Below are 13,006 nucleotides of genomic sequence, written 5' to 3'. Positions count from 1 at the left end.
TCTGATACTGAACTGCTCATACTGATCTGATACATTTTCCCTTTTGCCTCAGGGCAAGACCTGAGGTCCTTCCTACCAGTGGAGCCTAATTGTTCTTATCATTTTTACCCCTTTCATGTAAATTTTAAAACTATAAATTGTAAAATTATAAAACTGCGAGTTTACTTCGGTGCCACATTGCAAGAGAGCATAAAGCAAAATAAAAAATTTGTATTTGTGGTATACTAAAATATAGAAACCTGATTTATTTTATTTTATTTTTTGTTTTTTTAGATAATGAAAACTGCACAGATAAATCCTTTTTACCTTTAAAAACAATCTATTCAACAGAATATTGCTAATAAGTTTTAAGAAAAAAACTCGTTTAATATTGACATTAATCAATAAAGGTTTCATTACAGTGGCTCTCTTATAAATCAGTTACCCAGGGAAAAGTGCTGACATCTGAGTCTTACCTCTTGAGATTCCAGTTTAATTGGTCTGGGGGATGGCCTGGGCATCCTTAAAGCTTCTGAGGTGATTTTAATGGGCAGACAGGGTTGAGGACCTCTGGTTTCTAATGGTCTATCCTTTGGCTCACTGGTTCCTCATACTGGCTGCACCTGAATTACCGGTGGGGTTGGTTAAGCCAAAGTCCCTGGAGCCTCACCCCACGTCCACCAGAGGGGAACACAAGGTGGGACGAGGGCTCTGCATGTTTACCAGTCCTCATGCAGGAGTCTGAGGCACATGAGGCAGGCCCAGAAACTCAGACCCAGGCTTTACTCCCAGTTTTCTTTATTTTTTAAAAATTATACATTTCTCTAGGTATTACTGATTTGTATTTTCATCTAAAAAGTATATGGATTCATAGTGCCATTTCATATATACTGGACAGTGTAGATGCATTATTTGCTTATTTGTACTTTGTCTACTCATGGAACGTACTGATTGATTGGCAGGAAAATTTGGCGAATAGAAAATTGCACATGCTTTTATCTTAAAAAATGCTGCAGCACATTTTTATTTTTCTACACCTTAGAGTATTAACTTGCTAATATGAATTGGCATTCATTTAATTCTAAATACCATTTCTTTGGTTTCATGCTTGAACTTGTTCATCCGTGTGTCATTTTTATTATTTCATTGTCCAGTTGACAGTGAATTAATTTCTGCTAAAGCTGCATGCCACCTAAAGGAGAGTACACTTGGGATAACCATTATTTTTCTGTGAAGAAAAAAGACAGCAAAATTTGGAATTTGGGATTTAACGAAAGCCCTTTTAGACATGCGTGCGCACATGCACGCGCGCACGCGCGCGCGCACACACACACACACACACACACAAGTGGTGAAGCTTGATTGTTTCACCAAAAAGAAGGTTTTATGTCCTCAAGACAACTTCTGCCTCACAGTCTCAATTTTATTGGTGTTCCTTTCCATGAGAAGAGCTTATTGTCTAGTTCGTTTTTTTTTTTTTTTTACCTTGTTTTCTTCCCCTCCCTTCATATTATATCTCTAAAGGCAGTGCTTGTCTATTAAATGATTTTTCTCAACACTGAAAATGCTTAAATTAAGGAATGCTGTCAAGCATATTTAGACTCAATATTTGCATATTTTGAAAAACACATTTGCTTAGAAAATGCTGGGCTGTTAAAAAGGTGCATTTTTTTTTCTCATGTTATAATAATGAAAAAGAAGGAGAGTTCCAACCATTATAGGACCTGCTTTTAAAAAGATGTTCACATGCCCTTTCATACACTGATGTTAAAATTGAACAGATTAGTGCGTAAGGGAAGACTCAAACATTTTATTTGTGGTATCTACAAGCAGAACTTTTGTGTTTCAGAAAGTCTCCCATCTAGTCAGTGATGTGCATTGACTAGGCTTAGTATATGTAACAGTCAGCATTGTTCGTTAATTCAGAACCTATCATCTCCACCCTCTGAGCCGCCACCAAAGCCTTCCTTTAGGTCCGTGGTGTCTTCCCTCACCTAGAGCATTGTGGGCTTCTCCCAGCAGATCTCACTACACCTCTGGTCTGCGTATTTGCTCTGATCCTTTCTCAGACTCCTGCCAGAATATTCTCACCTTGTGAAGACACTTCTGTGGCTCTCCTTGCCTTACAAGATAAAATGGAAATGCTTGGTGGACATGAAAGGCTCTTCACAGTCAAGCCACAAACCTCCTTTTCATTTGTTCTCTGTCTCCATTCCCCAGTTCACAAGGCAGCCCCTGGGCCCCTCTGGCCCTCAGACTTGCTGCACCCTCTCACAGCTCTATGCCTTGATTCACGCCATTTTTCTGTCTGCAACACCCTTCCTTCCTTTCCTGCCTCAGGCACTCCTACTCATTCTTTAAGACACAGCCCAAGTGTCACCTCTCTTTGATGCCCCTACTGGACCCATCTCTCCCAAATCAGATGATAGTGAAGCTTATTATTCCTAACACTAGTAAGTATAGTGGACACTCCTTAAATATTTCAGTTATATTTTATAATCTTTTCTCCTCATATTGATGAAAACATTTTACCAGACCTGAGATCCTGATAATCTCACCCAAGTGAAACTGTCCTTTACTCATTCAAAATTTGTTAAATGCCTGTTGTGTGCCAGGTAACACAGTACAATACGGTGGTGAACAAAACAAAGTCCTCTCCTGCATGAGATTATATTCTGGGGAAGTAGAAAGACAAAAACAAATAGGTTGTGATAAGTTTGAGGAAGTGAAATTTAACAGAATAAAGGGTATTAGGGACACATAGTGCTGTGTGAGTAGCGTACTCAGGGCTGGCCTCTCCGAGGAGTTGACATTTGAACAGAGATCTAGGTTAAGTGAGGAAGGAGCCATACAATATTTAGAAGAAGAAAGTTCCAACAGCAAGTACAAAGGCTTGGAGGTGGATCTGTGCCGCCCAAACCAAAAAGTCCATGCTAACGAAGCTGATGGAGTTCCTCAAAGCTGGCTTAATTGCTGGAATATAATTCTAGTCCCCTGTGAGCCAGGTGCATAGAGGAGAGCTCCTACCAAATTTTAGGCCCCTCATGCTGAAGTGAAATGCTTTTGCAATCTCTCCTTCCCTTTTTACCTCTTTGGAATCAACCTGTTTTGTTTTAAAGCCCGGTTTGCTCCTGGATACAAATGTTAAGTGTTAGCATCCCTCCTAAGAGGGTCATTAGTATATAAAGGCTGCTGACTTATAAACTGTGGTGTGTTTAGTCTTTCAAGAATTTATAGACTTTATCCTCCTTCATTGCTGTATCCCCAGTACCCAGAGCAGTGCCTGGCACCACAGTAGGTGAACATAGTTTTTGAAAGACTAAATAACTAGAACGTAATTGGAAGGGTTGGGAACAGCAAGGACATCAAAGAGTGTGTGAATTCCCCGATGGGTTCACAACCTTTATATCCTTCAGGAAACAAAGAAAAAAAGAATCGTTACAGTTATAGTAATTTTTAGGACTAACTTTACAGATGCAAAATTGAGACTGTATAATTTGATGGCATCTAATCGGATCTGAGACTAGAGGCATGGAATTTCTAATATTAACCAGTTACACCAAAGAATCCTAAGAATAAATAGATTTTAGACCTATCTTTCTGGACTTCAAAACAGTTTAACTCCTTTTTGGATACAGTGCCTCACAAAACCCACCACCACCACTACCACCACCACCAACCACCTCATTTTAAGCCATTGTTTCTAGCTTTCATTCTGTATGTTAATAATTTCTTGACTTACGCAGAAATGTTTTCCCCCCGATAGGTTGCTTTCTGCAATGGAGAGCACTGCTTCTTTAGAGAAAATGCCTGCTGCGTTTTCACTTTTTGAACATTATGATGACAGCTCAGCAAGAAGTGACCAGATGTTAAAACAAGTGGCTGGTAGGAATTTTAAGATATGAATTCCCTCGATGAAATTTGGCAGTGTTTCCTTGTTTGTTTTGTAAAGTTTTTAAATTGAAGCATAGTTGACAATGTTATATTAGTCTCAGGTGTACAACGTAATGATTCAACAATTCTATACTGTAAGCTGTGCCCACTAGGGTAAGTGGAGTTACCATCTGTCATCATACAGCGTTATTACAATGTTATTGACCCTGTCCCCTACGCTGTACTTCTCATCTCCGTGACTTACTGATTTTATAACTGGAAGTCTCTACCTCTTAATCCCCTTCACCTATTTCACCCACCCCTCAAGCCCCCTCCCCTCTGGCAACCACCAATTTGTTCTCTGTATTTATGATTCTGTTTCTGTTTGTGTTTGCTTGTTCGCTTATTCTGTTTTTTAGATTCCACACATAAGTGAAATCATATGGTATTTGTCTTTTTCTGACTTATTTCATTTAGCATAATACCTCCTAGGTCCATCCATGTTGATGCAAATGGAAAGATTTTGCTTGTGCCCAGTGGTGGAATTCCTGGATTATATGGTATTTCTGTTTTTGATTTTTTGAGGAACCTCCATACTGTTTTCCACAGTGGCTGCACCCACTTACATTCCCACCAACAGTGCACTCCAATATCTACACTCTCCACATTCTCGCCAATATTTGTTTTTTCTCTTTCCTTTTTGATACTAGCCATTCTGACAGGTGTAAGGTGATGTCTTGTTCTGGTTTTGATTTGCATTTCCCTGTTGATGAATGATGTTGAGCATCTTTTCATGTATCTGTTGGCCATCTGGATGTCTTCTTTGGAAAAACTATTCATGTCCTCTGCTCATTTTTTAATTGAATGATTTGTGGTTTTTGGTGTTGAATTGTTGTAAGTGCTTTGTATGTTTTGGATATTAACGCCTTAGATACATCATTTGCAAATATCTCCTCCCATTCTGCAGATTGCCTATTTGTTTTATTACTTGTTTCCATCACTGGGCAAAGGCTTTTTATTTTGGTATAATCCCAGTAGTTTATTTTTGCTTTTGTTTCCCTTGTAAAGTTTTTGTATGTAAGGAGCTATAACTGGAAAAAACTCTTAGTTGTAAAAATTTAAAGCTAGATTCTGAATCAAAGCATAAGACTAGCATACCATTTCAGTTATAATCTGCATTTCCATTTGAAGCTCTGTGACTGTCCTGGGATATCGAGGAGATAGGAGGAGGTAGCAATGGAACCAAAGGGTCCCATCTTTTTTCTCTCTTTGTAAAATAGGATTTCTCTCTCTGTCTTCGAGAGATTGTGTGTTTCGTACCAGCAGTCAGATATAGAAGGAAAAATAAATCAAATATTTTCATATGTGTTGAACAGATTTTTCTTTATGAGTGGTTTTTCCCTCTTCAGCTGAGTCCACCCTCCACCCCCCCTCCCGCTTTTTTCATACTAAACAGATTAGCTTAGAGAACTAACAACTCAGCATCATGCTCTGTGGCCAGGAGCCTCCTACTCAGCTGTCAGAAGCATCCTGCCGGCTCTTCAAAATATTTTTTTTAAAGTGCTATTTTAACAAACAAGACAATGAAACTTATTTAGATTTCTCAAAAGCTGCTGTGTTTCAGTGAAGTTATCAAGTTTCACTTACTGTAAAATGTACTCAGATATCTTCCTTAAAAGATACTATATTCTTTCCAAACCACCCTAAAGACAGCTATTTTTACATCGACAATTAATTTTCATTCCTGTAGGAAGAATTTTAGTTTGGTAAAAGGCTTTTCAGGGGTCTTTTAAAAAGACCCCCAAAACCCACCAACCTTATAGAAAGTGAAAAATTCAGTCATTTATCATAAGAGATTTTCTCTATAAATATGTTAAAACCAAAGGGTGTTTTTTGTAATGTCTTTAAATCGAGAGGTGTTTGGAAACTAAGAAATTCTGATTAACAGAGTAGGTTGTTTGCTTCTAAGGGATTCATTGTATGCTGCTGTTCATTTAGAAGGATATTCTTTTGAATATCTGACCGGCAAAAGGAGAGGACATTTTATATATTTAAGAGGACACAGAATTAAATTGTCACAAAGTGTTAATGATTCGTTCAGAAAGCAGGTGCTTGGGACTCCCGGGAGTTCCGAGCCGTTTATAGGGAGACTGATTTCTGTGAGGCAAAGCCGCACATGGTATGGCTGCTTCATGGGATTGGAGCCCGGGGGTGTTGACTTATTGCTAAATAGTTTCTGTTCATTTTTGACCGGTGATGGTCAAATATATAAAAATATATATAAAATATATAAAAAAATATCTCAGATATAAAATCCTCACTGGGTACCTGAAAAGTTAATCCGATCACTGCCTAAACCAATCAGAAATTCTAAGGAAAGGATTTGACTTTTCTGCTGAGGCACAGAACAGCCCCTAGCATCTATTTCACACGCATATGCCGCTGGGCGCTGGGGACACTGCAGCATATCTTTTGATCCAATCTCGCAAGCCTAGGAGGTAGGTTTTGTTATTCCCATCTGACAGGTGAGGAAACAGAGGGAACAGAAAAATGTCTCCTATAATGCTCTAGATATACAGCTACTTGTGCCGTGTGGGGGGTGGGGTGGGGAGCAGTTTGGCCTCAGGGTCTCTGCACTTGAACCACTGCCCCACCACAGAGAGGCAGAGTGCCTTGCCCTGAAAGGAGGGATAACCAGAGATTAGTAACATCCAAGACTTCCTTGACTCTGGCTCCTAGGGACTTTTTTTTTTTTTTTTAATTGTGGTAAAATACACATAACATAAATTTACCATCTTAACCACTTTGAGGTGTATAGTTCAGTAGTGTTAAGTGTATTCACATTCTCGCACAACCATCACCAGTATCCATCTCCCAAATTCTTTTCATCCTGCAAAACTGAAACTCTGTACCTATTGAACAACACCTCCCCATTCCCCCCGGCTCCCCAGCCTCTGGCAACCACCATTCCACTTCCTGTCTCTATGAATTTAACTACTCTCCGTCCCTCCTGTAAGTGGAGTCATACGGTATTTGTCTCTTTGTGACTGATTCATTTCACTTAGCATCACGTCCTCAAGGTTCATGCATGTTGTGGCATGTGTCACAATGTCCTTCCTTTGCTTTTCTGTTTTTTCCCTCCCTTTTCAAGGCTGAATAATATCTTATTGTATGTCTATACTGCATTTTGTTTATCTGTTCACCCACTGATATCTACTTGGGTTGCTTCCACATTCTGGCTGTTGTGAATCATGCTGCTCTTCTGGGAACAGCTAGATGGAGTGGAAATCTATGTGGCCACACAGGAGCTAAAGTCCAAGTTGATCTGATGCTTACCTGAGTGTGACAGCTCTTTATGGGCACACGTCATCAGGTAGAGGAAATCCATGGTGTGATTTCTCTGTCCAATTCCTTAGCCTCCCATAAAGAAGCCTTAAAATCCCATTTTGTATTTTTTTGGCATTACTCCTTTGCAAGTTTATTCCTATAGAAGTGTAAACAGAGTTGCTAACATATGAAATCTGGGTCCCTGATATCCTGCCACACAGGAACTGCAAATCTAGCCATTATCGTTGGATTGCATCTATGGAATATTCTTATTCTCCTTTTAATTTTAGAATACTTTGAAAAGTAAAAATGTTTCCTGTTTTTGAAAAGAGATGTTTTAACTGGGGGGAATTTTGAGGGAAGGAGCACATGAGGTACAAAATCATTCCTAGCCCACATGCTTTGCTTAATTCCCTACAACCACTTCTTTCTTAAAATTTGGTGATTTGTTGGGGGAGTAAATATCCCCTTTTAAGTTTGTTAAGCTACCTAAGAGAGAGAGAGAGATTTTTGAAAACATGTTGCCATTTTTAAAAGCAGATATAGCTCAATGTAAAATTCATAGGAAAAAAGAAAGGGAGATTTTCATCATTCATGCCTCAAGGAGTTTGGCACCGTTTCAAAGACGATTGACAATAGTTGAAGCATTCTGCCTGGCTCTTCAGTAAACCTGGGCAGCATGAAAATTTACTGAACTACATTTATCTGGGTGGACTCCTTTAGAATGTGACACTGATATCCTGCCGGGAAGACAAATAGGAAAGTTAAAGACAGTGTGAGGGTCTCTGAACCATTATCATTCATTGGGGAGGTGCTCTGACAGGCAAGCTTCTGAGGTTATTGAGCAGCCGGCTCAGCATGTCTTCCCTCTGCAGTCCCTCTGTGATTTACCAGATGATGGATCCCCAGTTCAACTCCCATCTTCACGGGCTTCCTGCCTTCTCTCCATTTTCTGTGCTCCTTCCAAGGCCGTTTTTGCCTTTTGAAACTTTAGCACTGTTTGTGTGTCAGACAATCTGCTAAGCACTTAACGTACATATGCTGCTTACAACAAACCTGGGAGGAAATGGCATTATTATTATTATTATTGTTTTCCCATTTCAAAGATGGGGAAACTGAGGCTAAGCTAACACAGCTAGTAAGTGGGGGATCTGGCATTTAACCTCAGACTGGTGTCTCTGCTTTGAAGCCTATGAACTTGACCAGTCTCTTATCCTGCTTTTCATTAACTCTGTATTTCCTTAGCTCCTTATCGAATCTTTTCAATTTGCCTCTTTTTGTTCCATTCTTTAGACGCATTTATTCTTTTTTCTTTTTTTTTTTTACCTTCTTGTTGAAATAACCTTTGTTTTCTTTTCCTTCAGTGTTGACTTTTCATAAAGCAATCTCATAAAATTTGGCCCATAGTATTTCAGTAAGCTTATCTCTCAGGAAATGTTGACTGGAAAAAATAACCACAAAAGCAAATTTAAAAGCATGACATCTTTTCAACTATAGGAATAACCTTTTCCTCTAATTTGTAAAATATGTTCAATCCTTTTGTATCTCAAAAATTTTGCATAAGAACTTGATTTATGGCGTTGTACGTACCATTAAGGTTCAATATGCATAAACTTTAAAAATCTCTATGAAAACACTTGAGAATATTGTTTGAATTTAAAATTCAGAAAAATAGAGTTATATTAGATATCTAAACCCTACCTTTGCATCAGTTAATAGGGTACTTTTTCTCTTATGTAGTTTTTATATTTTGTTTAATTTTTAAAAAATGTGTTGGTAGAGTCACGTTAGAAAGAGAAAGTGGCATAGTAATTTCAGAAAGTGTATTTTGATATTTTTTATTCATACCAGTCTTTTTTCAGCTTTGATGATGTAGCAAATGGATCTGAAAGGGTTTTATTTGTCTCTGTTCTGGATATAGACCCTATTTATGTAGAAGGAAACAACAGTGGTTATGTAGCAAAGCAACTCGTTTTCATTTGGAAAGAAAACCAAATCATTTGATGCATCCTCTTGCCTGTATATAAGTTTGTTACTCTGAATATAGGACTACAGAAGATTATTATCAAGTGATGACAGTTTGGGATCTATGTTTATTTCTCTGTGTCTATAGGCACGTCTATACAAATGCATAAAAAACATTTTGGAGGGACACACACTCAAATGTCACAGTGGTTGCCTCCAGTGAATATGCTTGGGTAGGTGTTGTTGAGAACAAGGGAGCCCTTCCACATTTACTCCATGTATTTCTGTATTGTTTGAAGTTTTTTCAACGAGCTTAAGTGACTTGAGCATAATGAAAAAGAATCAATGAGTAAAAACAGCATTAGCAATAATCAATCTTGCTTTTATTCCAGTTCCACAGCCTCCTAGATTAGAACCTCAGGAGGCAAATTCTGCCACCAGCACCACAATTGCAGTTTATTGGAGCATGAACAAGGAAGATGTCATTGATTCATTCCAGGTTTACTGCATGGAGGAGCCACAGGATGACCAAGAAGTAAATGGTAGGATTGCTAACACAAATACAGATGCATGTCAACATTTCTGTAACTTAATATGAAGTATTTAAAGATATCCATATTATGACTCATTCCACAAAGCATTTATAGCACATATAAAAACAACAAACCAACAACCATATAAGCAAACATAAAACACATAAGCAGAAATTGGAAATCAGAATCAAGGAAAAGAAAATGCATACATATCATAAGGGTCAACATGAATATTGTAATTGAGATTCAGATTTGGCTTTGAGCTCTCAGGATAACAGGAGCAACTAAGATATTCTCATTTTCAGAAAGGAGCACTTCAGGGAGAACAAGTCTCCATCAGTGCTTGAGTCTAAAAGAAAGTATAATACGTACCAATTGCAGAAGAGAAATGAGCTGTATACAAGACAGTGTCCTCCAAAATAACTTTTTTTTAAAGATTTTATTTATTTATTTGACAGAGAGATAGAGAGCACAAGTAGGCCAAACAGCAGGCAGAGGGAGAGGGAGAAGCAGGCTCACCGCTGAGCAGGAAGCCGGATGCAGGCCTCGATCCCAGGACTCTGGGATCATGACCAGAGCCGAAGGCAGCCGTCCAACCGACTGATCCACCCAGGCGCCCCCCTCCAAAATAATTTTAACGCAAATGCAGTATTGGATGTCATGGCTGGCGGTTTCTCAGATCCACCTTGATAAAAGCTGCAAACAAACCATAAAGGTTAATTCGGGGTTCACAATTCTCAAGGCATGGGCCTCAGTATGTGTAGTCTCCTTGTGTCTCCAATTCATATGCAGATAGAAGTGAAAGTGATTAGTAGGGTGAAGGTATGACACATATTTAGTTGAGCCTCTGTAAATATCTCTCTGTTCAGTAGGACTTCTAATGAGACCTAGAAGCCAAACACTTGGAGTTTGTACTTCCTGATGAATCAGAGCTGGTGTGCTGGCATTTTATATTGCTTGTTGAAGACAAACCCACATATTTTGGAAACCCGATGAGCATGTGACAGGATGGACATGGCATTACAAAACTCAGGAGCCCAATTTGTCATGAGGAACAAATTATAATATAGTTCGCTGTTACCAAGATTTAAGTCTTTTGAGATGTCATATGATACTTATTTAAATTAGGAAAAGGTAAAAAAAAAAAAAAAAGCAACCATAGGCATAGTGTAAAGTTGGCTAAGTTTGTCTATTTAGGACTGCTTATTTTCCTGGCGATGTGATCATATATCTGTCACAACACAAGGCGAGTGTTATTATCCCCATGTGCAAATAAGGAAACTGATGGGAGGTTAAGTAATTTGCCCATGGCCACACAACTTATACATCATGGGGGTAGGATTCAAGCACAAACCTTTGAGACTCCAAAGCTTATGTTTTGGTTTGCTTGTTTCTGTTTGTTTTGTTATAGCATGCTTCTTCCTCCTCAATATCTAGCTGTAGAGGTCATGGAACTGTGTGGCTCTCCATGACTCCTCTTAACAGCAATTTATTGCCTGGAGTGTTTTCTTTGAAGCGCTTCAGCTCCTCCCCACCCCCAGCCCCTAAACACTTAACGTGTCCTGTGTCTCATTCATTCGACACCTTGAAATCTACTGATGCCAGTTAGCTAATCCAGTGATCTATACTGGGATACCGTGCTGTGTGTGGGGTCTCCCCCAACATACATTGTGTGCATTGTTGAAAGGAGTGCTGGGCAGCAGGACTCAGCCGGAGAGCATGATTCCACTGAAGACTGCAGCCACAGTTTCTACGATGTGGGGGAAATGTTTTTCAGTGTGTAAGTCCTTATGAGATTCTTTAAACCAAACTTTCCATCCAGAAAGTATAGCTCAGTGGGTTGGAAAGATGCAATTAAAGAAACTGAGTTGAAGAGCTCCTAAATTTCCTTTAAAAGAAAATGATCTGGGCTTCTTAACTGGAGGAGTTTTGAAGATGTGTCTTTCAAGAGAAATAATGGAGAACTAAAATGATCACGGGCTAATTTAAAAAAGAAAATAATTCTTTGTAAAGGAAGAAAAATTTCAGTAAGAATAATCAGATTGGCCCAAAGGGGCACATGTTCATAAGGGTATCGAGTAAGAATGCCACTAAAAAATTGAAAGTAAAATAACATAAGAAATTTTAGGAAATGTCTTGTTTGAACAAGTTACTTTTTAGAATAGTTTATGACTTATCAAAGTAATTCAAGTATTTCTATAAATCGTGGAACTCTCTAGTTGAAAGGATTCTGGAATTCATGAGAAGGAACCAGGATTTGAAGCTTTGAAAATCATGCTGAGTACTAAAATGGTTTACTAATTTGGAAAGGTACTTTATAACATCATAAATTTAGAAAAAATGGGGTTGTCCATGTTTATTACATACTCTCCTGAAATATTAGCATTGCTTCTTACGAATTTTTTGAGACTGTACTACAGAGATTTAAGCTAACATAAACTATGCAATTTTAGTGTTTGCTATTGAAGTTAAGTTATTTTAATTGTGGCAGATGAAGCCCAGAATGTTACTAATATGCTATTATTTTCTGGTAAGCATTCACAGTAATAATGCATCACTCTAAATATCTCTTTTTACCATGCTGTTGCTCTTATGGATTCTAAAGTGAGAGCTATCACAAAATGATACCTGTCAGTTTATCAGTTTGAATTTTCCACTGAAAATAGTAGAGCAATTCTTCCAATAGCTATAATTTTCAATTAACTTTGGAAGACACCCTAGAGTTTATAATTGTGTTTTATGCTAGACTTGGTAGAAGAATACAGATTGACAGTGAAAGAAAGCTACTGCATTTTTGAAGATTTGGAACCTGACCGATGCTATCAAGTGTGGGTAATGGCCGTGAACTTCACTGGATGTAGCCTGCCCAGCGAAAGGGCAATTTTTAGAACAGGTAAAGAGATGTTAAGGGGATGTTGGGAGGCAATATTCAATTCTTCACACACTACTAAGATCAACTAATAAGCATTTATTAAGCACCTATTGTATGCTGGGTGTTGTACAGTGCTGAGTATTTAGTGACGAATAAAGCTAGGTTCCTGTTCTCAAGAAACTTGCAGTCAAGTGGGAGAGATGAAAAACAAAAGATCATAAACTGTGGTAAGGGCCATGATCTAGTTATTTACAAGTTATTATGAGAACACTCCACAGGGATACCCGAGAGAGCCAGGGGCAGGGGCAGGATCTGGAATGGCTTCTTAGAATTGATGCCTGAATGGAATCCTTTAAAGGATCAGTTAAAGGAGTGTATTCCATTTGAAGAAAACATATGAGCAGAGACATCAAGGTAAGAAACAGTATGGAGTGTGCAGGGCACTACAAGAAATTTG

At 38.5% G+C, this 13,006-nt stretch overlaps 1 protein-coding gene across 1 annotated transcript in view; it reads left to right on the top strand.

Moving 5' to 3' along the window:
* CMYA5 (cardiomyopathy associated 5) overlaps positions 1-13,006 on the top strand; it is an 88,316-nt gene that overhangs the window by 52,268 nt on the left and 23,042 nt on the right. Inside the window, exons 6-8 of the mRNA XM_025892714.2 lie at positions 3,746-3,864; positions 9,537-9,686; positions 12,424-12,570. Of these exons, the coding sequence (XP_025748499.1) occupies positions 3,746-3,864; positions 9,537-9,686; positions 12,424-12,570 (416 nt within the window). The remainder of the gene's footprint in view (positions 1-3,745; positions 3,865-9,536; positions 9,687-12,423; positions 12,571-13,006) is intronic.

Source organism: Callorhinus ursinus, unplaced genomic scaffold (assembly GCF_003265705.2).
Source record: "Callorhinus ursinus isolate GAN/ISIS: 27379988/994484 unplaced genomic scaffold, GSC_fseal_2.0 scaffold23, whole genome shotgun sequence".
NCBI classification, from domain to species: domain Eukaryota; kingdom Metazoa; phylum Chordata; class Mammalia; order Carnivora; family Otariidae; genus Callorhinus; species Callorhinus ursinus.
The sequence above is the reverse complement of the archived record's forward strand: the minus strand, read 5'-3'. Positions and strand labels throughout refer to the sequence as shown.